This window comes from Mobula hypostoma, chromosome 12 (assembly GCF_963921235.1).
Source record: "Mobula hypostoma chromosome 12, sMobHyp1.1, whole genome shotgun sequence".
Lineage (NCBI taxonomy): Eukaryota > Metazoa > Chordata > Chondrichthyes > Myliobatiformes > Myliobatidae > Mobula > Mobula hypostoma.
Genome location: NC_086108.1, coordinates 65,305,332 through 65,326,843, shown reverse-complemented (window position 1 = coordinate 65,326,843; position 21,512 = coordinate 65,305,332). Strand labels below are relative to the sequence as shown.

Genomic DNA, 21,512 nt, shown 5'->3' with positions numbered 1-21,512 from the left:
ATTACTATTTATTATTTATGGTGCAACTGTAACGAAAACCAATTTCCCCCGGGATCAGTAAAGTATGACTATGAATTGATTGTAGACTTCAGAAAGGGGAAGTCAGCGGAATACCCACACCAATCCTCATTGTGGGGTCAGCAGTGGAAAGGGTGAGCAGTTTCAAGTTTCTGGCTGTCAACATCTCTGAAGATCTCTTCTGGCTCCAACATATTGATGCGATTACAAAGGTGCAACAATGGCTATAATTCATTATGAATTTGAGGAGATTTGGTATGTCAGCAAAGGTGCTTTGCAAATTTCTACTGAAGGTCCCCTTGATTGCCTCTTTGCCTTCTGCCAGTAAGCCAGTCTTTTATCTATTTTAGTATCTTTCCTATAACACCATGGCTCCTATCTTGTTTAGCAACCTTGTGTGTGACACCTTGTCAAAGCCTTCTGTAAATCCAAGGTAACAGGTGAAAGGGAATTATTAAATCAGTCAATCCTTTTTCAATAATCCTAACACTTTAAAGCACAAATTTTCAAAATAAACTTTTTGAAAGTAACTTACTGTAAATAATATTTGATATTAGATTTGGCAAACTTTAGTTATTTTAATTACATAATTTATACTTTATTTGCTACAAATGAGTTTTTAATGATATGCAAATCTATAATCACTGCTTGAAAATCTTTCTGCCCAAAGAAGCTAATTTTATATGATTAAATTATAATTCTCTCAGATGATATAAAAGGTAATCAATTTAAAACAGAACATTTAAACCTGCTGTTTAAAAAAAATTCAACAACCATAAACCTAGGATGTTCCAGTACTTCGACTAACATTTTAATAATATTATTAAAAATTTCTATTTCATGGTTTGCTATCTGAGAATTCCTCAAAGTGATTGGCTGTTCAGGCAGTTTAGTGATACCATTCTCACTGCATCCCAGGGCTTCACTTGAACTGATGCTTTGTAGAAAATGATATCAAAAAACTGGTGATTGGTTAGGAAGTAGGTGATAGAGAAGGGAACATAGGGTTTGTTCTTTGATGCCATCTGACAAATGTTTTGGCAATATAAGAGAGTCGCACAGCTGATTACCTGAAATCCAGAGTGTGTTGGATTGGTTGTGCACATTGGCAAGGATGCACTTAACTAAGGATAATATCAGGGAACCTCAGTGGAACTGAAGACGGTGGAAATGAAGTGGAAAACACTCTACAGGCCAGAACAAAACTTAGCATAAAGGAAGATGGTTAAGATTATTGGGAGCTTATTCTTCTCAGTTCTAGAACGTTGTTGCTTCTCAGGGCAGTATATTAAGGTAGCCATCTTCATTTTCAACAATGACTTCACTTTCATTGTGAAGTTGGTATTGGGATGTTTTTTATGTAAAGCTCAACTTAATTTGCAGCATCTCAGCAAAGAATCAACCCATGCTTATATGTTGATCTGGCGACATGCAAGCATAAGCTATTGAATGGCAAACAATAGTCACACCTCTTAAAGTATTGACTGACTGGAGGAGAGAGTTAGCTGCCACCCCTGGCATTTCGTGGCTTTGTCATGACTGAGTTCACAATATTCAATGTAATGGACATCACTGATGCCTGGAAACTGAAACTGAACAACAGAAATATTGTAGCTACAAAAATAAATAGGTCTAAGGGCCTGTTTCTGTGCTGTACGACTTGGATGAAAAGTTGGGTGTTTGACTTGTTAGAAACCATACCACCATCTTGAACACTTAAACAGGTGTGAAATGGAGTACCTTCCATTTGCCTGAATGAGTGCAGATTCAGTGAACTTGATGGCAATCAACATGTTGACTGGCAGTCCCTTCACCCTTCTCCTTTGCCTCTACTGTTAACTGACTTTGATTACAATGTTTGCATAGCAGCTCAGTGTTTCATCAGCCCAGGAACCCTATCATGTTCATTTCTCCTTCTGGAAAACAATCTTGCTTTGGAAGTGGATTGCTTTCTTTCATCAATATATCTATATTCTGAAACCCTTTATCTACAAGAGCACTGCTTGTGTACTTTCTCTGAGTAGGCATAGAAGTTAGTTAAAAAAGCTGCTAACCCAAAGCCAGGGCTAATAGTGGTAGGTGGTAAATACTGGTCTTCTGAGCAATGAGACCTACAAATAACATTTTTATGAATGTCACATTTGCATGTGAGGTTAATTTAATAGATACATGGTGGATGTTTGTGGGAAGATATAGAGGGTGAAAGGCAGATTAAAAATGTGGTCAAAACAGTGACAGATGGTGTACAATGTAAGTAAATGTGAGGTCATAATTTTTAAATACCAGGAAGACAAATCAGTATGTTTGATGGTAGTGTTCCAGGGGCAGTGGACAAGTAATGTTATTTTAGTGCGTAAATTAATTAAGTCTAGAACTTAAATGTAAACAATCATGAGGGCTAATGGTCAATTGACTTTTTTTCCCTCAAGGTTTTCATTCAGAAGTGCAGGAATTGTGTTTTGGTAATGTAACATTTTAGAATCAATCTAGAGCACTTAATTTAGTTTAAACTTCACCTTTAATTTCTAAACTAAACTTTCAAATGAAGTATCACCTTGGAAGGATGTACAACATCTATCACTTGAATAACAGCATTTAAAGGTGATGGTCAAGGCAGCCTCTGTGTGTGTGTGTGTATGTATATTTCTGTACATATGTATATTTGTATATATGCGCACACATATGTATATGTGTGTGTGTGTGTGTGTGTGTGTGTGTGTTTATTTATTTATTTATTTATTTGAAGTATCGTGGTTGGGAAAGGGGGAAGGGAGAGGAGAGGGGAGGGTTCAGGAAGCCAGAGAAACATTCTGTAACGATCAATAAACCAACTGTTTGGAATCATATTAACTTGTCTGGTACCTCCATGCTGGTTGTGTCTGCACCTGAGCCAACTCCCACCCTGGCACTCTTCTAGCACCTGTCCCACACTCTGGCGCTCCACCCCTGCCATTCCCAACTTCTTTAGGTTCGACCAGATTTACAAACTTGCTCTCTGCTCTGTTTTGATAAATACAATATTGTGCAAAAGTCTTAGACACCCTAGCTCCTAGCTATATATGTATTGCCTAAGAGTTTTGCACGTGTGCGCACACATTCACGTACACACACCATTTTTATGGCATAGTTACTCATCATCAATGTACTTTCCCAAGATTGAACCTATTAGTTACCCAGAATAAAAGGTTCCAAGCAGTCAATATTTGAAAATTCCACAGATATAACCCAGTCAGTTAAGAAATTTCTCCTCATTTCTGTCCAAAACAGTTACTTTGAGACAATGATATTCATCAATGAGGGCTGTGAAAACTTAAGAGAATGACCATGAATTTAAAAACTGGAGCTAGTCAGTATTTTATTGCTTTTATTCAGATTTCATGCAGCTGAAGTTCTCTTGTTTGGTGTATCAGAAAGAGGAATTGGAAGAAATGAAAGTTTCAGTGTTTGGTTGGTAGGATGGGATGTGTGAATTGTGTGTCATAAGGAGGAAAGAAGGGATGACTAATTCAGAGAACCAGAGATGATGGATGAGGCAGATCTTGCACAGCCTGTGCTTTGAGGGACATCTTCACAGCTTGGGGTCTATCCAAAACATCACTGATCAGGCCCAGTGGCAGACACGAGTCAAGATTTCAGATGTAGCGATAGAGTGAGTAATATCCTGTATACCATGGCCAATCCTTTTAAATAGGATATCCAAATATTAGCTTTAATTTAAGTAGTTTGCCATTATTTCACATGGAATGTACTTCTGAAGGGAATGGAGTTGATAATGAAACATAAGATTTGAATTTTAGGTGCAGTGATGGTGGCTTCTAATTTTCCTATGAAGAGAAAAAACGGCAAAGAGAGCATTGTGGGTTAATATTTTGAAATGTTGAAATGAGGAACAAGAACTGCAGAAAGTGGTCAAAGAGATGCCTTATCTATTTAATCCTTGTTGTGGATGTTAGATTTGTATGTTTTAAATCAAGTCTGAGGAGTTAGTCTGCAGTGAAGACATCAGTACTTATCTTCACTCTCCAGTTTGATCCTAGATAACAACTAGTTTAGTGAAGTATAATGAGATTACTAGAACGTAAATTATTCTAGCCAGAACTGGAGATGGATAACCAAGTCAGCTGTATGCCACATACAGTCATGTATGCACCGAGTAAACACAGATAAAGAATTGCATTGGAAGACTGCCCAACACCGAAGCATTATACTGTGTGACTACAGCACTGAGCATGCAGGTACAGACTAAGTCAATAAATAAATACAGTCATGCAGAGCCAAGGCAATTAGAATAGAAACAATTTTTTTTCTGGGACTGATGCAGAAATAAATAGAATTGGAAGGGCCTGTTCTTGGTTGTATCGTTATGTGCCAATGCAAACAAACTACCGAGTACCATGAAAGTGAAAACAGATTGTGTAGTATATGATGTTTCTATAACCGGACAGCCAAGAGTGTGGACATAATTATGCCAATGTTATGAGGGTTCACCAAGCGTTAAAATAAGACACATTAACAGCCTAGAGTAGACAGACAAAGCAAAAACAAACGACATAAGCCTTGTTCACAATACCAGCATTCAGGGCAGAAGGGCAGTGATTGTTGCTATGTACTGTATATGGAATCAAAAGAAGTAGTGACAGTTTGGATGAATGGTGATGTGGGCATGTCAGTAAACGCTGCTATGGATGCCAAAAGTGGTCAGAGTCTGCAATCAAAACAATATGCTTACAGTGCAAGAAAGTGTCTACAGCATAGCCTATGATTCAGAAATTAGATTCTTATCGCTTGGATTTGAAAACAAAACTAGACCAACATGACAAGATGAACATGACTTTTACCTTCTTGACAGTAGGGCTGGAAGTATTTGGTCTTAATCCAGATCATTTGCCGCTAGAGTTTTGATCTCTCTGTCAAAAAGAATTGAAACTACTTTGAAATGGTGACAAAGCTGGAGATGTATTGAATTCCTTTTAAAATTAAAAACCTCTAAGGAAACAGAAAGTAAACCATTGGCCTCTGAAACTGCAGTTACATGCACAATGATGTTTAATATATTTTTCTTTGCAGCCCAATGTAATGCTCTGTCAAGTAATATGGTGAATATATTGTATATATACTCAGTGGCCACTTTATTAGGTACACCTAGTCGCTAATGCAAATATCTAATCAGCCAATCATATGGTTAGCAACCCAATACATAAAAGCATGCATATATGGTCAAGAAGTTCAGATGTTGTTCAGACCAAATATCAGAATGCAGAAGAAATGTGATTGAAGTGACTGACAGTGGAATGATTGTTGGTACCAGACAGGGTGACTTGAGTATCTCAGAATCTGCTGATCTCCTGGGCTTTTTATATACACAGTCTCTAAAGTTTACAGAAAACAAAAACAGCATCAGGTGAGCGGCAAGTTCTGTGGGTGTTAATGAGAGAAGTCAGAGGAAAATGGCCAGCCTGGTTCAAGCTGACAGGAGGGTGACAATAACTCAAATAACCACAAGTTACAGCAGTGATGTGCAGAGGAGCTTTTCTGAATGCATAACATGTCAGACCTTGAAGTGGATGGGCTGCAGCTGCAGAAGACCATGAACATACACCCAGTGGCCACTTCATTAGCTACAGGATGTACAGAATGCTATAACTAGCATTATAAATGTGTTTATACAGTAAGTTTTGCAGATATTTGGCTATTCTGAAAAATGGAGACGATTTTAGTTGAACTCTGGGTCCATCTTCTTGAAATATATTGTTCTCTGACTAATTATGGTACTGCATGCACCTATTCTGAATTGAATCCTATCTTCCCTTGGCCATTGTGGCACAGTCCAGTGAAAATCTAGCTCAACTTTTAAACCTACAGAGCACAAAATATGTATGTAGGATCATATGATATAGGAGCAGAATTAGGGCATTTGGCCCATTAAGTCTGTGCTGCCATTCAATCGTGTATGATTTTTTAAAAACTCATTGTCCCACCTTCACCCTGTAACTCTGCATCCCATTACCAATAATGAACCTGTCAATATCTGCTTTAAATAAAGCCATTGACTTGGCCTCCACATCTTTCTGAGGCAATGAATTCTACAGATCACCACCCTTTGGCTGAAGAAACTTCTCATCTAAGTTTTAAAGGGATATCCCTTTATTCCGAGGTCGGGCTGTTGAGTCCAAGACATTTCTAACTCTCTGCTTCCACTATATCATGGCCTTTTAGTAACCATTACAGACTGTTTTGTTGCCTGCCACTAAATCGACTTAAATACGTTTACTTCATTTTGTGGGACATTAAAAATGTATTTATTATTTCTACTCAATAGTTGACAGTCAATTAGTACTTGTTGAGTAGTATGTCAAGGAAATGTTGGATGAAATGAAACCTATCCAGACTGTGAATGTGTTCTTTCTTTCTTTTTATTTCAATTAATTTGTTTCTTCACAATTCTTCCCAGTCTGATATCCACAGCTTCATATGCATTCTCCCTCTGCAATCTGAGAATATGCTGATCTGCATTTTCTTGCCATCTCCAAGATTAGCATATTTTTCCTGAATGATGATTCCATGTGTGATCATTTTGACTTGCATCAGCAGTTTGTGTAAATTTATCACATTGAATGATTGACAGTAGAAGTGATTAATCTAGCCAAGTGCAAAATATTTGTCTTTTTTTTAGTGTTCTTGCACACTGTCAGCAGGAACTGTCAGCAGTGGTAGTTAGCCAAATGTAGGCCATTTCTAACAACATTGAAACTACTTGAATTGTGATAACAATTTAGCAGTATTCATTTACTTATTTTGCTAGTGGTAGGCAGCCATCGATCCCAGGGGATCATGGGTTTGCGCCTCTGGTGGACTGTGTCCTGTCTAGGGTGCAAGCCTGGGCAGAAGATTTGAAGAAATGGCTGTTGCCCATGGAGCGGGTTCTCCCTCTCCATGTCACTGATCTAGTCCAAGGCTGATAAGCCCCACCTGCCCAAAGCAACAAGTTTTGAGGCGCTAGCGTCCACCTTTGCCCATTCTCTTGTCAGTAGAAACAGTTCTGCCGGGCCTGGAAGCTAAGCCAGACATGAAGGCCAAGAGTTGGACTTGGTTGTCAGAGGCTGTTAGAGACACATGCCAATTAGAACACTTTATAGGTAGTGGGAGCTTATCCGCGCTACCACCCTGGCTATGACAACCTTAGGAACCTTATTTTGCTACTGTTTGCTCTTTTACACAAATTTTTACTGTTGAATTCTGTTTCACATATTATCATACTGGATTACATATGTTAATGCCAAAACTGTTATCTTTATTTAATTCACTTAAATTTACTTGCTCTAAGTTATTGTGGCATACTATTACTCGCTGTAGTTCAGAAAATATCACAATGTGCTCAATTGTGTACACAATGGAAGATTATTTGTATCTTTTTATAAAAAAAAGATGTAACTATTTTGTTTTGACATTGTAAAAAGTTTTGCTTAAATGCTCAACTAATGAGGTACCCCCTCATCTATGAACTAAATGCAGAATAATGCACAAGACTTTACTAAGTCATTTTGTTTTCTTTCCAGGTTTGTTGAAATTTTGTACAGTTGGATTTTGTGGAATTGGCAGCCTCATTGACTTTGTTCTCATTTCTGTTCAGGTGAGTTGGTGTCCGTCAGTTTAAAAGACCTGCCAATGAATTCGTAATTTTTGAGTTGTATACATTCTGTTTATGCAGAGCATGTCATTATGGTATAGCTAAATACAGTATGTGCATTTACATTGTTATTTAATTTAAGAATACTGAAGCAGTTGTGGAAACATTGTCAATTCTATTCAACTTCAGCCTAAATTGTAGTCATATATGACGAAGGGTCTCGGCCTGAAACGTCGACTGCGCCTCTTCCTATAGATGCTGCCTGGCCTGCTGCGTTCACCAGCAACTTTGATGTATGTTGTTGGGATTGTTATTCTTGTGTTTACTTTTGTAATAATAAGACATTTAAATTTAAAGCTAATAATTGTGGCACAAGTCTAATTATCTTTCGCTTCATTAAGTTACCTGAAAAATTGCTAATGTATAGTGTATAGATGTGCGATTACAGTTTAGGAAACATTTGTACTGTACAGTTCAGATATATTTGGTCCTTAACTTTGTATAATACTTTAGCTTCAAAAATGGTAAAATATAATTGTAAGTCAAAAAATTGTAGAAGGTGAGAAACAGAGGTGTAGAATTGATGATACAAATAAATTCAAAAGCAAGCTTTGCAGCATGCTTCTCCAGAAACGTATAAGGGTTTTTACCCAGGTTTTCAGCAAGTGATGACAATAATCTTGATCTTCATTTGCACATATTATTCTGCAATATCTTGAGTTTAACAAAGGATGACTGGATTGACATTTCATTTCAATAGCAGAGGAGTTTTGAGGTGCTTCTCAATGGTATGTACCTCACTGGTACATACCATTGAGATACTGGGATGTACATTCAAATATGGTGCAAAAATATTATTCATGGGTAGATTCTATTATGAGGCTGAAATGTAAGAACTGATTAGGTTGTTATGGTGTGAAGTAAAAAAAAATCTGACAAATTGTATTCCATTTCACTGAGTGAAGGAAGGGATTGATTGCATGCCAACCCAATATGACATCAGTTATTTGTCTTCATAAATTGAACACAAGAAATACTACCTTTAAGCCAGAGGAACATATTCTATTCCATTCCATTCCATTCAGCTGATGCCCATTTTAACTGAGTACATTTCTATCTGACACCAATGGCAGACAAGATTACCACTAGTTGGAAGTAAAAGATTAAAGATACTTGATCTTTTAGGAGAATAAAGGACTGTACCACCTGTTCTTATAGGTAATTATTTTATTAACCCATTCCCATTCCCATTGTCCTGACTTTTCAACAACAAATAGATAAATGTGTGGCTTAATTTAATTTAAGGGTTTAGTGCACCTCTCTGCCCTTTCTTTTCAGATTTGACACAGCAGCTGTTGGTCTTTTTTGATAACCTTATAGAAGCATATTAAAATACTGTTTGCACACAAAGACCTATCAACACATATGTGATCTTTGTATTTCAGTTAATATTTCATCACTTAAGATTAAGGGATGTTCTGAAGCAATTGAGTGGTTTTAAGACTTAATATCTTCTGCCAACATTCCTCAAGGTGCTCTGAAGTACAGCAATCAAAACTCAACTGGAACATCCATGTTCTTCCCAACTCCCAGAGCAGATCAGCAAAGATGTACCTGCACAATTTGAATGTTTAAAACCACATTTGGAAAGTTTTTTTTTCAGAATTGCCTACTCACTGTTCACCTGTACAACGTTAATTTCATGAGCATCCATATTAGGAGCATGAGTAAGCTGCTCAGCCATTTAAAAAGCTCATGGTTGATTAGACAGTAGCCTCAATTTCATATTTCCCAAACACCCAAAGTGTATTTTCATCCCCTATCAAGAATCTGTCTGCCTCTGACCTTTGAGGAAGGTAGTTCCAAAAGCTAATGACTTTCAGTGAAAAAAATAGTTTACTTCATCCTTCTCTTAAATGGACAACCTTTCATTTTTTGTTCAGTGACTAGTTTGCTTTTACTGGATTCTCTTTAAAGATACACATTAATATTGTGTTGGGGGAATGAGAAAAGTGAAATGCAGCCTGTATTTTTTTGCAGGCTGTAAATTAGAAGCAATACACAGGGAAGTAAATTATGAGAGGGAGTGATGATAGATTTAAAAATAAGAGGATGCAGTTATCTTCAAAGCTTTTATATGAACATAAGAAATAGAATTAGGCCATTTCGCTCTTCAAGTCTGCTCAGGCTTTCATTAAGTTCATGGTTGCTATCTCGATGGCAGTTTCCAGCTATTCCATTTCATCTCCCATAAGCTTGGTAGACACTCATCAAGCCTCTTTGAATCCTCAGAATCACTCCTAAGTTAGTATCATCAGCAGACTTGTGAATAGCTCGAACCCCAAGCACTCATACTGGTGGCACTCCATTATTCATAGCCCGCCAATAGTAAAATGATATGTTTTTTTGCACTCTGCTTTCTAGCCAATGATCTATTCTTAGCCCATATCAGTTTATTGCCTGCAACTGTGATCCAGTAGGGACTATATACTTATCTTTTCAAAGGAAGGCAAACATACCACATCCAGTCATTACCCATATCTACTCAGTTAGCCATACCCTCCACCTGAATAGTCAAATATGCTTTTCTTTTCCTAGTTCCATATTGACTGTGATTAATCCTCTTCTTTTCGAGACGTTTTGTTATTGTATCGTTCACTATAATTTTGTGCATTTTCCTGACCATTGACATTAGAATAACAGATTGTTAGTTCGCAAACACGCGGAAATCTGCAGATGCTGGAAATTCAAGCAACACACACAAAAAATGCTGATGAATGCAGCAGGCCAGGCAGCATCTATAGGAAGAGGTACAGTCGACGTCTCGGCCCGAAACGTCGACTGTACCTCTTCCTGTAGATGCTGCCTGGCCTGCTGTGTTCACCAGCATTTTTTGAGATTGTTAGTTTCTTGTTTTCTCTTTCTTTTGAAAATGGAAACTAATTTGCATCACAATGCCTTTTTCCTTTCTCCTTTAAGGAGCTCTTTAATGAAACTTCTGGTTACCTGTCCTAATATTTCATTATTTAAATTAGTGTGCAATAATAGTGCAAAAAGAGAGCAAAAATAGTAAGGTAGTGTGGATGGCTTCATAGACTGTTCAGAAATCTGATGGCAGAGAGGAAGAACCTGTTGCTAAAAATTTTTGTTGGAGAAGGCAAATGCTTATGAATCTAAATTTTCATCAGATTAGACACACTTTATGAAGTGCACAAATTTGTGTAGCTGGGATTTTTAATTTTTTCTAAAAGAACAAGCATTATTCCAAACAATACAATTCTACAATAACTATGTAAATAATTTGCCGATCAGGGAGTCCCAAGATGAATTTTAAAATAATGAAACATAGTTTCAAAGAGGAACTTTTCACAACTTTTGTTTCTGTGGCATCTTTAGTTATCATAAATAACTCATTATCATCAGGGAGGAGACACTAGAACCTGAATTGAGAGAATTATTGTTTATGTTTCTTCTATACCATACATTTTATTAGATGAAAAAGATGAATTTTTTTTTGGTCTAGATGTCAGCCAATATATGCATCAAGCTTTACTGTTTACTACTTGAGTCTTGCGACCTTTTAAGTGATGGAAAGTTTAAAGAAAATTATACATAATATTTTTCTGAGATTGTGATTTGTAATAGCTTTCTTTGACAAAATTGTATTGCTTAAGTTAATTGCTGTTCTATATTGAGAGCAATGTGGAGGAAATGGTTTTGATGCATTGACACAACAGATGCTATCCAGCAGATTTATGAACAGCCTTTGGAGAATTTCAATTAAACATTGGTTTATATTAATAAAACTAGCTCACATAAGTAAGATATTTAAAAGTAAATAGTACTGAAAATGCACAGCAGATAATTCAGTACCTGAAAGAGAAACATGTTGAATGAAACTTCTCACAATTTTCTCTTTGTATTTTACATTTTTAATATTTATTTCACATATGCTACAAAACCTGCCTGATGATAGGGGATCAAAGAGATGATTGGACAGATGGGAAGGATCACCGACAATGCTAAAGGCCCTTCATATGCAGTGCTGCTGATAAATATATATAATGATTGGAAGAGAGACCCTGATGACCCTCTCAGCAGTTCACAATCCTTTGTAGGGATTTACAGTCATATGCCTTGTAATTCCTGGGCAAGATTATGGTGTAGCTGGTCAGGACATTCTCAATGGTGCTCCTGTTAAAATTGGGGAAGGGAACCTCACTCACCTCAATTTCCTCATAGTGGAGATGCTGCTGTGCTTTGTTGGCCAAAGAGGTGATATTGAGGGACGAGGTGAGATTGTCCATTATGTGCATTCCCAGAAAATCGATGCTCTTAACTCTCTCCCTGAAGGAGCTGTGAATGTGCAGCATGGAGTGGTCACCCTGAACCTTCCCAAAGTCCACAGTCATCTCTTTGGTCTTGTCCATGTTGAGAGTCAAGTTTTTTTTCAGGTCATTCCACCAGCCGCTTTATGTCCTCTCTTTATGCTGTCTCATTATTGTTGATGAGGCCAACCACTTGTGTCATTAGCGAACTTGATTATTCATTTTGAACTGGATCCAGTTGTGTGCATAGCAGTGGGCTGAGCACACAGCCCTGAGGAGTGTCAGTGCTCACTGTGAAGGAGCTAGAGATATTTCTGCCAATGTGGACTGACTGTGGCCTTTCTGTGGGGAAAAAAACCCAGGATCCAGTTACAGAGAGAGGTGTTGGGATCCTACAAGGACAGTTTACCCACCAGTTTCTGAGGTATGATAAAATTGAATGCTGAGCTGAGGTAGATGAGCAACATCCTGGCATATGAAGCACCATTTTCCAGGTGGGACAGTATGGAGTGGAGTTCAGAGGCTATGGCATTCTCAGTGGACACATTTGAAGGATAAATGAGCTAGCAAGGGTCCATTGTAGCAGGAAGATGGGATTTAATGCAATCAGTAACACTGATCAGCAAAGAATTTGCTTCTTGAATACTTTCGGGTCTATCTTATGGATTTTCGGCTGCTGATGAGGAAAATCATCATGAAATTTCCCTGTCACACACTATGTTTTGTAAGTGCCTATACTTGCTATTTCAATTCATAATTCGTCAATTAAAATGATGCCCGCAATGGAAGCTGTAAAGTTTTCTATCTTGTCCAGGCAAGCCTGGGTATATTTAGGCAGGGCAGATGCTGCATGGCAAGACAGGGTTTAGAAAGGCTATAAAAGCATCATCCACACACCCATGTATATTGGTTTGCGATCACGTTGATGTGCATCCTCCACACGCATAGCATATTGCTTGTACACATATTGTATTTTCAGGAGTATTTGTGATAGCAAAATGTCTCGCCAATGTAGTAACAGCCACCATACTTCCTGTTATATTTGTGGCGAGTATATAATTAAATCTCCTGAGTCCTCTTATTAAGAAAACCTATGGGATCTACATTAGGTGTAAAATTAGTGACCAGGACAAAGCCTGGGCTCCTCACATTTGCTGCATTCCCATTTAGACTTCTTCACTGCAAATTTTGGTGCTGTCGGTGACAAGCATGGTGAAAGATTCCACCAGGATATTGCAGTCATGGAGAAACGGTATCAGGGCAACTGGAATCCGTCAAAGATTATTGTTGGACACTTAAGTGAGAAACCTCACTGAGTACAAATGAAAATCATCAATAAAATATTTTTATCTTAGTTGAACTATTGCAAAGCGTCAGCACCATTATGCAATGAAATGCATTATATTCAATAAAAGTTAATTTCTTGTTTCTCTAAGCTCCTACATGATGTAAGTAGTCTGAAATTGTGTTCAGCATCAAGTGGTCTATCATAACCACAAAAAAATTCTGAGGAAGCTGATTTTGATAATATTTGTTGTCCATTATAACCAGCCACTCAAAGTACTTCATTGTTGTTAAGGTCACTGCCACTGGACAGTAGTCATTGAGGCAGATTGCTGTCACCCTCTCCTCTTCGGCAATGTAGTGACTGCCTTGAAGGCTGAGGGGACAGAGGACTGTTCCAGAGAGATGTTGAAGAAGTCTGTTAGAATCTCTGTTAACTGGGCTGCACGGTCCCTCAGCAGCTGATCGGCCCTGCAACTTTATGTGGGTTGATCCTGGCTGGGATCTTCCTCACATCAGATGTGGTCAGACAGAAAGCCGCTCTTCGGAGGCAAGGGGGGTTTCCTCGCCGGCACGTTGTTCTGTACATCCAACAGTGTAGAAAAGACATTCAGCCTATCAGGAGGAGGAAGCATCACTGTCTTTGACGTGTAGAGTGGACGTAGTGCGTTATTGCCTGAATGGCCTGCCATATATGCTTCATGTTTCTGGTGTCACAGGAATGCCTGTGTAGTCTCTGTAAATAATCCTGTTTTGCCTTCCTGATGTGGGAAAGCACAGCTCTTGCTGACCTTAGAGCTGTCTTATCCCCCAGCCTGAAGGCAGCATCCTGATCTTCCAGCTGTGCTGTCCAAAAGATTTAGCTATTACTGCCAGACAAAGAAATTTAATTGAAATAAAGAACATGAATTAATATTTTTTGATAAATAGTACTACATTATGTCATTGGCAGAGTACAGTATTGCAAATTCGGATGTGTGACTGACTAAGATACTACAAGATAGTCAATTAGTGTTATAGCTATGTGGGTATTATGTAGCTACATTCATAGATACGTATCTCTGCATTTTCAAGACAAAGTCTGAAAATACATTGAAATAGCAAAGTTATTAATGGATTGAAAGACAGTATTACTTATACACATAAACAGAGTTGAAGGAAGAGGAAAAATAGAATGAAAATGGCGGTAATGTTTTGGATTTTGCACAACACTGTAGTGTGAAGCATTCTATGTCTGTAAGTAGCAAAATGGGATTGAAGTTGATGGTGGTTAAGATGCTATTGACCTAGTTTTAATATTTTCCTTCATAAAAATTGGTGTGCAATTCCTTGTAATATATTAACATTAAATAGAATTTTTAATCACTAGACAATTGAATAACCAAACAAATTTATTTTAAAAAGGTTTGCTGGAGGGAAAGCTGGAATCACATATGCATCTTAATAACAACTCTCTTGAGAATGTGCAACTCAGATTGTAATGCAGTTAGATATGATAAATTCTACAGTTATTAGTGTGTGGAACAATTTCTAACTTGGCTGTTGAGAGAGAGCCTATAGCGTCCATGTCAGCAATTAAAGATAAATTTAATAAATCATTTAAAAGAAGTTAAATATCATTAGAAATGCATACTTACATAAAGGACCCTTGAAACATGAAAATGTCCCTGACTGTCTTACGTTAGGGAGAGTGTACAGTATAGTAAAATATAAAACAAATAAATTTTGTAGTGGGTTTAAGATCAATAATTTCATTTTAGTGTTTCATCTGCACAGCCAAAGAAATTAGGATTAGGCCAGGTGGCATCGTGGCATGATCTTCTGATGATTTTCTGTAGTCCTCAATTCCCTAATCTTTCAAACAGTTATCTAATTCCTTTTTGTATACCCTCTATGAGCTGCTTTCCACCACCATCAGCGGTAAAGGTTAACCATCCTCTGAGTGAAAGGATTCCAGTGCACTTCAGCTGTAAATTACTGTGTAAGAGGTAAATGGCTTCTTTCAGGACAGTAAGTGTTATGCTCTTAATTATTTCTTAATAATAATTTGATAAATTGAAGCAGATATTAAAGAGGAGTGTTTCCAGTATGGGGAAAAAACAGCCATTGTAAACCATTACAAAATGGTTTTCAGACTATTAAAGTTTGTTTTGGTTTAAAAACAAAAACCTGAGACCAAATGTTATTTTCCGTATGTTTTATAAATAGTGCAAAGTTAATAAAATTGATTGCTTTTTTTAAATAATTTCCCTAGATTGTTGGACCTGCAGATGGCTCGAATTACATTATAGATTACTATGGAGCAAGACTTACCAGATTATCAATAGACAATGATACGTATAGAAAGAGACAAACAGATATGTGATCCTGACTGATTTAGTTCTGGTAAGTGTCTGTTCAACTGCTTTCTGTATCATTTTTGCGTAAGTAATTCACACAATAGGCTTCAGTTAACAAATTATTTTCAAGTTTCTCTTTGGAGGCCATGGAAAATGGTTGACAACAAAAGAAGTTTTTAGTTTGGCAGTTTACAACTGTGCATCATTTCGGGAAAAGGGACACATTTGTTCAATGTTCAAATAGCCAGTCCTTGGACAATTCCAGAATATTTATGCAAACGATTTTTGGTGAAAAGGTATAAAAAGGAGGGAGAAGAAGATGTCGGTACGATGCAGCGTGCAGCGGCCTCTCCGGTGAACGATATCTGTTATTTGTCAAGTAGGATGCCGTGCACAATCGTGATTTGATGGAGACAGACGTGAGAGTACGCCGGAACATCTAGTGAAACTTCTGAAATGCCTGTTTTGCTGCCGCTGCTACTGTGTGATCCGGAATCTCCGCAGGGGAGGGCCCCAAGTCCTCGGCTTTGCTTGTTGCTCGGCGGCCAGGGCGGGGTCAAAGCGCTCGGCAGAAATGGTGCTCAGTGTCAGAGGGCTGGTCGGAGGCTCAAAGTTTTTGGATGGACTCAGAGTCGGCTGCGGTCGGGTGCACCAATGCATCGGCAAGTTTGCAGCGCTTCCGTCTGCGTGAGATGATGAGGCTATCAGGACTTGAGACTTTTTTTTTACCATGCCCATGGTCTGTTCTTTATCAAATTATGGTATTGCTTTGCACTGTTGTAACTATATGTTATAACTATGTGGTTTTGTCCTGTGTTTCTGTGATATCTTTCTGGAGCTGTGTACATACATCTACTGATGCTGCTGGACACATTTTCAGTGATGTTCCTGGAATCATCGGGTGTTTCGGGTCTTTCAACATCATACAACCTCCTCCAGGTGACCCAGCCGGGGCTGATCAGACCCCAGCTTGTGTCCAGATGGCTAGCTACTTATGACTCCATGGCTCCCCTCTTTTGAGCCACAACCATCTTGAGGCCCTCTCTGCCGCATCGGTGGCACTGTGGATGGCTCTCCTTTTCCTCTCTCCCTCGATGCCCAAAATGCTGAAGGTTCTAACTAAAGAATGGGCTACGAATTCCCTACAACCAACCTCCACTGGGAGACACCTCGCTCTCCATCCAGCCTGCTGACCAGTCCTGCGTACTTGGAGAGCTTCCTTTCAAAGGCCTCTTCCAAACTATCTTCCCATGGGACTGTCAGCTCCAGCAGCACCACTTGCTTAGTCGACTCAGACACTAGGACAATGTCTGGTCGCAGGGTGGTGGCTGCAATATGGTTGGGGAACTTCAGCTGCCATTCGAGGTCCACCAACAGCTGCCAATCCCTTGCAGAGGTCAGAATGCCTGCAAATGTTCTTTTGGCAGGTATTGGCTGCTCCCCAGCTCAGACAAGGCAATGGTCTGCTTGGAGGGTCGGGACTGCTTCGCCCACTCAACTCCTGCGCTGATGGCTTCAGCAATGGTCTTCAGGACCTGATCATGCCTCCACCTGTACCATCCCTCACCAAGTGCCCTTGCGCAGCCAGTGAGGATGTGCTCCAGGGTTCCTCGCTTGGAGCACAGTGGGCACGCTGATGACTCTGCCTTGCCCCATGTGTGCAGGTTTGATGGGCTTGGAAGCACATTGTACACTGCCTGGATGAGGAACATTGTATCATTTTTTAATGCATGCATTTCTAAATGACAATAAATGAGGACTGAGTGTCCTCATAATCTAAATCAAAATATTGTCTAGAATCTGATTAAAACATTTTTAACAAAAAGATATTTTTGTCACAGGTCTCTATATAATTGCTCAAGCTGTTCAAACACTATATTTCTGGTATCATGTTTTTCTAAAATATAATAGCTTTTTAATACTGTGTTTGCAAAACAAAAAGATGTGCAGCAATTTGATTTTAAATATGTATTTTCCAAAATGCTAACAATGCATTCAAGCTTGGTACCAATGTCATGTGCGACCATCATAGTATGCAGGGAAGGTAGGACACCATTGTTGAGCTAAATAATGTATGGCCTTTTATACCTTTCACAAGTGATCATATGTGCAAGCAGCAGAAAGAACTTGCAGCTGTGAAACTTAGACATCACCATTGAGGTTAAATGCTGATTTACTAATTTCTGTTTTGTTTTGACAGTAATATTTCAAATTTGTTGGGTCTAGACAGCCATATTTTGACTGCTAAACTTTTTTTTTGGTCCTACCAATTGTCTCCAAGCATGGGCATTTCAGTAATCTTTCCTCTTGTAACTTGACTGGAGAGTGATCAAAGTGATGCATGGATCAGTACAAACTGAAGTACAGCACAGAAACAGGCCCATTGACCCATCTAGTCCATACTGAATCTATTTAAACTGCCTACTCCTATCGACCTGCACTGGGACCATAGCCCTCCAAATCCCTACAATCCATGTACCTATCCAAGCTTCTCTTAATCATTGAAATTGAGCTTGCATGCACCACTCGTGCTGGCAGCTCATTCCACACTCCCACCCCACACTCCCAAGCTTACTTTGGGCCTCATTATAATAGTGCAGGAAACTGCAGAAAGAGAAATTAGAATTAAAATTATAAAAGCTCATTCCTTGTAGACCAAAAATACACACTCTGCAAAGTGGTCATTGTTGTTATCGGCAATCAACTTCACAGTGGCTAATGGCATGAAAAACCTTCAGGTTCTAGGCTGGAGATGGGGATAATAGCAACATCTTCGTATGCTGCCCACTCTCTTTCAAAAGAAAATGATCACATTTCATTCTTGCTTTGTAGTGGTTAGAGCTTGATGCAGCTTTGATCCAACCACTCCATAGCTTGTTTACAGCAGGTTCAGTACTGCAATCATAGTAATTAGCTGACAATCCAAGTACAGGCTGCATTGGAAACATTGGACATAGATTAATTCTACCATGAAATTCCCATGCCTTTTTTTCCAAATTAGTTTCCTAGGTCAGTGAAGTTGGAGAAACTTGAGCAAGAACCTGTTGTTTTTCTGTTTACTGTATGTGGGTATGGCTGGCAGGGCTAAGCATTTATTGCCTTCTGCTAATTGACCTTGAACTGAGTATGCATGCTAGGACAGTTCAGTAGACAGTAATTTATCAATCATATTTCAGTATTTGAGGGATATTATATAAACCAGAACTAGTGAGCAAAACAGTTTTCCTATCCTGCAGGACTTTGGAGATTTTACAACAATATGCTGGTTTTATGGTTCTATTACCAATAATATATTTCTTTGCCAGATCTGTTTAATTTCATGAAATTAAATCCCTCAGTATCTGAAGTCATGATTACAGATAATGGACTAGTGTTTCAAAGGCATAGGCTATTGAATACAAGACTATTATGTTAGGATATTCAGTGACTCAGCTAACACATTTAGCAGGAAAGTTATGCTTTTATTTTTGAAAAGTAAAATATAATGCATTTAAATTAAGTTATTTTATTTCATCCATTGTGGCAGTCAGTCTCAGCACAAAGCAAAAGACAAACTTTCATTTGTTCCAATAATGTACATTAACATAACCTCTGAACAAGAGTCCAGCTATACCCATATGAATTCTCTGAGACAGACTTGCACATTATTTGCACAATATTTGCACTAATCCAATATAATCATGCAAATTATTGCAATCTGTTCAAACTCATTTTGGATCATTCCTTCCAATTAGCAGAGGGGAGACTGAGATGCAAACCATATGTACAGTGCTCGAATCAAACTTAAAAAGTTAAGACCTGCAAATGCAGAAAATCTGAACTAAAAGCTGTCATCAGCAGTTCAGTTATCACTGGTGGAGAGTAAAGAAGAATTAACATTTCACTTTGATAACCTTTCATTTGAAATGGACCTGAAATATTTGCTCTGTTTCTGTCTTCTCAAATGCTCCTGAGCATTTCCAACATTTTTTTGTTTCTGTGCTTTCACTTATTGCTACCCGATTCTTCCTCCTGCAACTTATATGCTGAATGTTCATGTAATGACTTTTATGTGTTTTTATGAATATTTGCTCTATATTTAGCTCAAGTAGAGGATTAAATCCTATTTTAATTTCTTTTTGTTCCCTTCCAGTAAGTCGTACACTATATCTGCACCTTGAAATAAAAGGAATATGTTTAAGATGAAAGTAAGAATTCAAAGCATATTAAAATTAGTTTGTTTCATCCTCTCTGTACCATTCATAGGTGTTAAAAAATTTAATCACTGACATTCAACCTAAGATGTACATTTTTCTTATGAATACTATTATTTGGCCTATACTAATGATTGTTGAACTTTCTAATCAGTATATATTTATAACTGGATTTCTGTGTCTTCAGTTATGTCAAATGTACAGCATAGATTTATTTCTGTTTGGTTAAATGATGTACTACTTGCAGAAGTCTCTGGAGTTTGCTGAACTCTTTGTTCATGTGTCCATTGTAAGAAAAACACTGAACAAGAAAAGTGTTCATGGAAGGGTACCACAGAGGAAACCATTCCTTTCCAAAAAAAAAATTGCGCATCTCTACCCTAGTATTCTGAAAGGGGTAGGGATAGGCAGCAGAAAGGAAATTATAGACCAGTTAGCCTGACCTCAGTGGTTAGGAAGATGTTGGAATCAATTATTAAGGATGAGGTTATGGAGTACTTAGTGACACAGGACAAGATGAGAGAGAGTCAACATGGTTTCCTTAAGGGAAAATCTTGGCTGATGAAGCTGTTGGAATTCTTTGAGGAGATTACATGTAGGATAGATAAAGGGAATGCAGTGGATGTATATTTGGGCTTTCAGAAGACCTTTGACAAGGTGCCACACGTGAGGCTATTTATCAAGTTAAGTGTCCCCCAATCACTTCACTTGTGAGTCTGTTGGGGTCATCTATTGCATCCGGTGTTCCCGGTGCGGCTTCTACATCGGTGAAACCCGACGCAGATTGGGAAACTGCTTCGTCAAGCACCTCCGCACCGTCCACCACAACAGACAGGATCTCCTGGTTGCCACCCACTTCAACTCTGCTTCATATTCCCATTCGGATATGTCTATACATGGCCTCCTGTACTGCCATGATGAGGCTAAACATCAGGTTGGAGGAGCAACACCTCATATACCATCTGGGTAGTCGCCAGCCCCTTGGTATGAACATTGAATTCTCCAACTTCCGGTAATTCCCTCCCCCCTCCTGTCCCCCATCCTAGTTTCACTCTGCCCCCTCCCTCAGCTGTCTATCACCTCACTCATGGTTCTGCCTGCTTGTGCTTTCCCTTATTCCTCCTTCACCTTTCCTGCGTATCCCCTCCCTGCTTCCCCTCCCCCATCCCTTTATCTTTCCCCTTAATGATTTTTCGCTTGGCACCTATCTTCTCCCCCACCCCCACCTCCTTTATAGGGCCTCTGTCCCTTCCCTCTTCAGTCCTGATGAAAGGTTCCGGCCCGAAACATTGACTGATCGTTTCCACGGATGCTGCCCGACCTGCTGAGTTCCTCCAGTGTGTTGTGAATTCTCTCCAAATTTCACACAGCCAATAGCAAAGCAGTACATACAAAATGCTGGAGGAACTCAGCAGGCCAGGCAGCATCAATGGTAAAGAGCAAACAGTCAACGTTTTGGGCCAAAACATCACTGTTTGCTCTTTTCTTTAGATGCTGACTAGCCTGCCGAATTCCTCCAGCATTTTGCGTGTATTACTTTGATTTCCAACATCTATAGATTTTCTTGTTTGTAATTCAACAACAAAGCAAGTCTTAGATGAAGCAGTAGGGGGCACTAACAAACTGTTCACCAGGCTTGTGGTGGGGATGAAGATTTCTCCCACAGTACCAATCTTCAGTTTTGTGCCAGTGGGTTTTTTACTAAGTTATTCAGCTGAGAATT

General features: G+C 38.7%; 1 protein-coding gene across 3 annotated transcripts in view; it reads left to right on the top strand.

Moving 5' to 3' along the window:
* The window catches only part of tm2d1 (TM2 domain containing 1), a 70,137-nt gene that overhangs the window by 26,703 nt on the left and 21,922 nt on the right, over positions 1–21,512 (top strand). For all 3 annotated transcript variants that reach the window (XR_010019911.1, XM_063064301.1, XM_063064302.1), the window contains exons 5-6: positions 7,575–7,648; positions 15,512–15,642. Coding sequence is in view for 2 of the 3 variants with exons in the window: in XM_063064301.1 (XP_062920371.1) it covers positions 7,575–7,648; positions 15,512–15,622 (185 nt within the window). In the remaining variant the exon portion in view is untranslated. The remainder of the gene's footprint in view (positions 1–7,574; positions 7,649–15,511; positions 15,643–21,512) is intronic.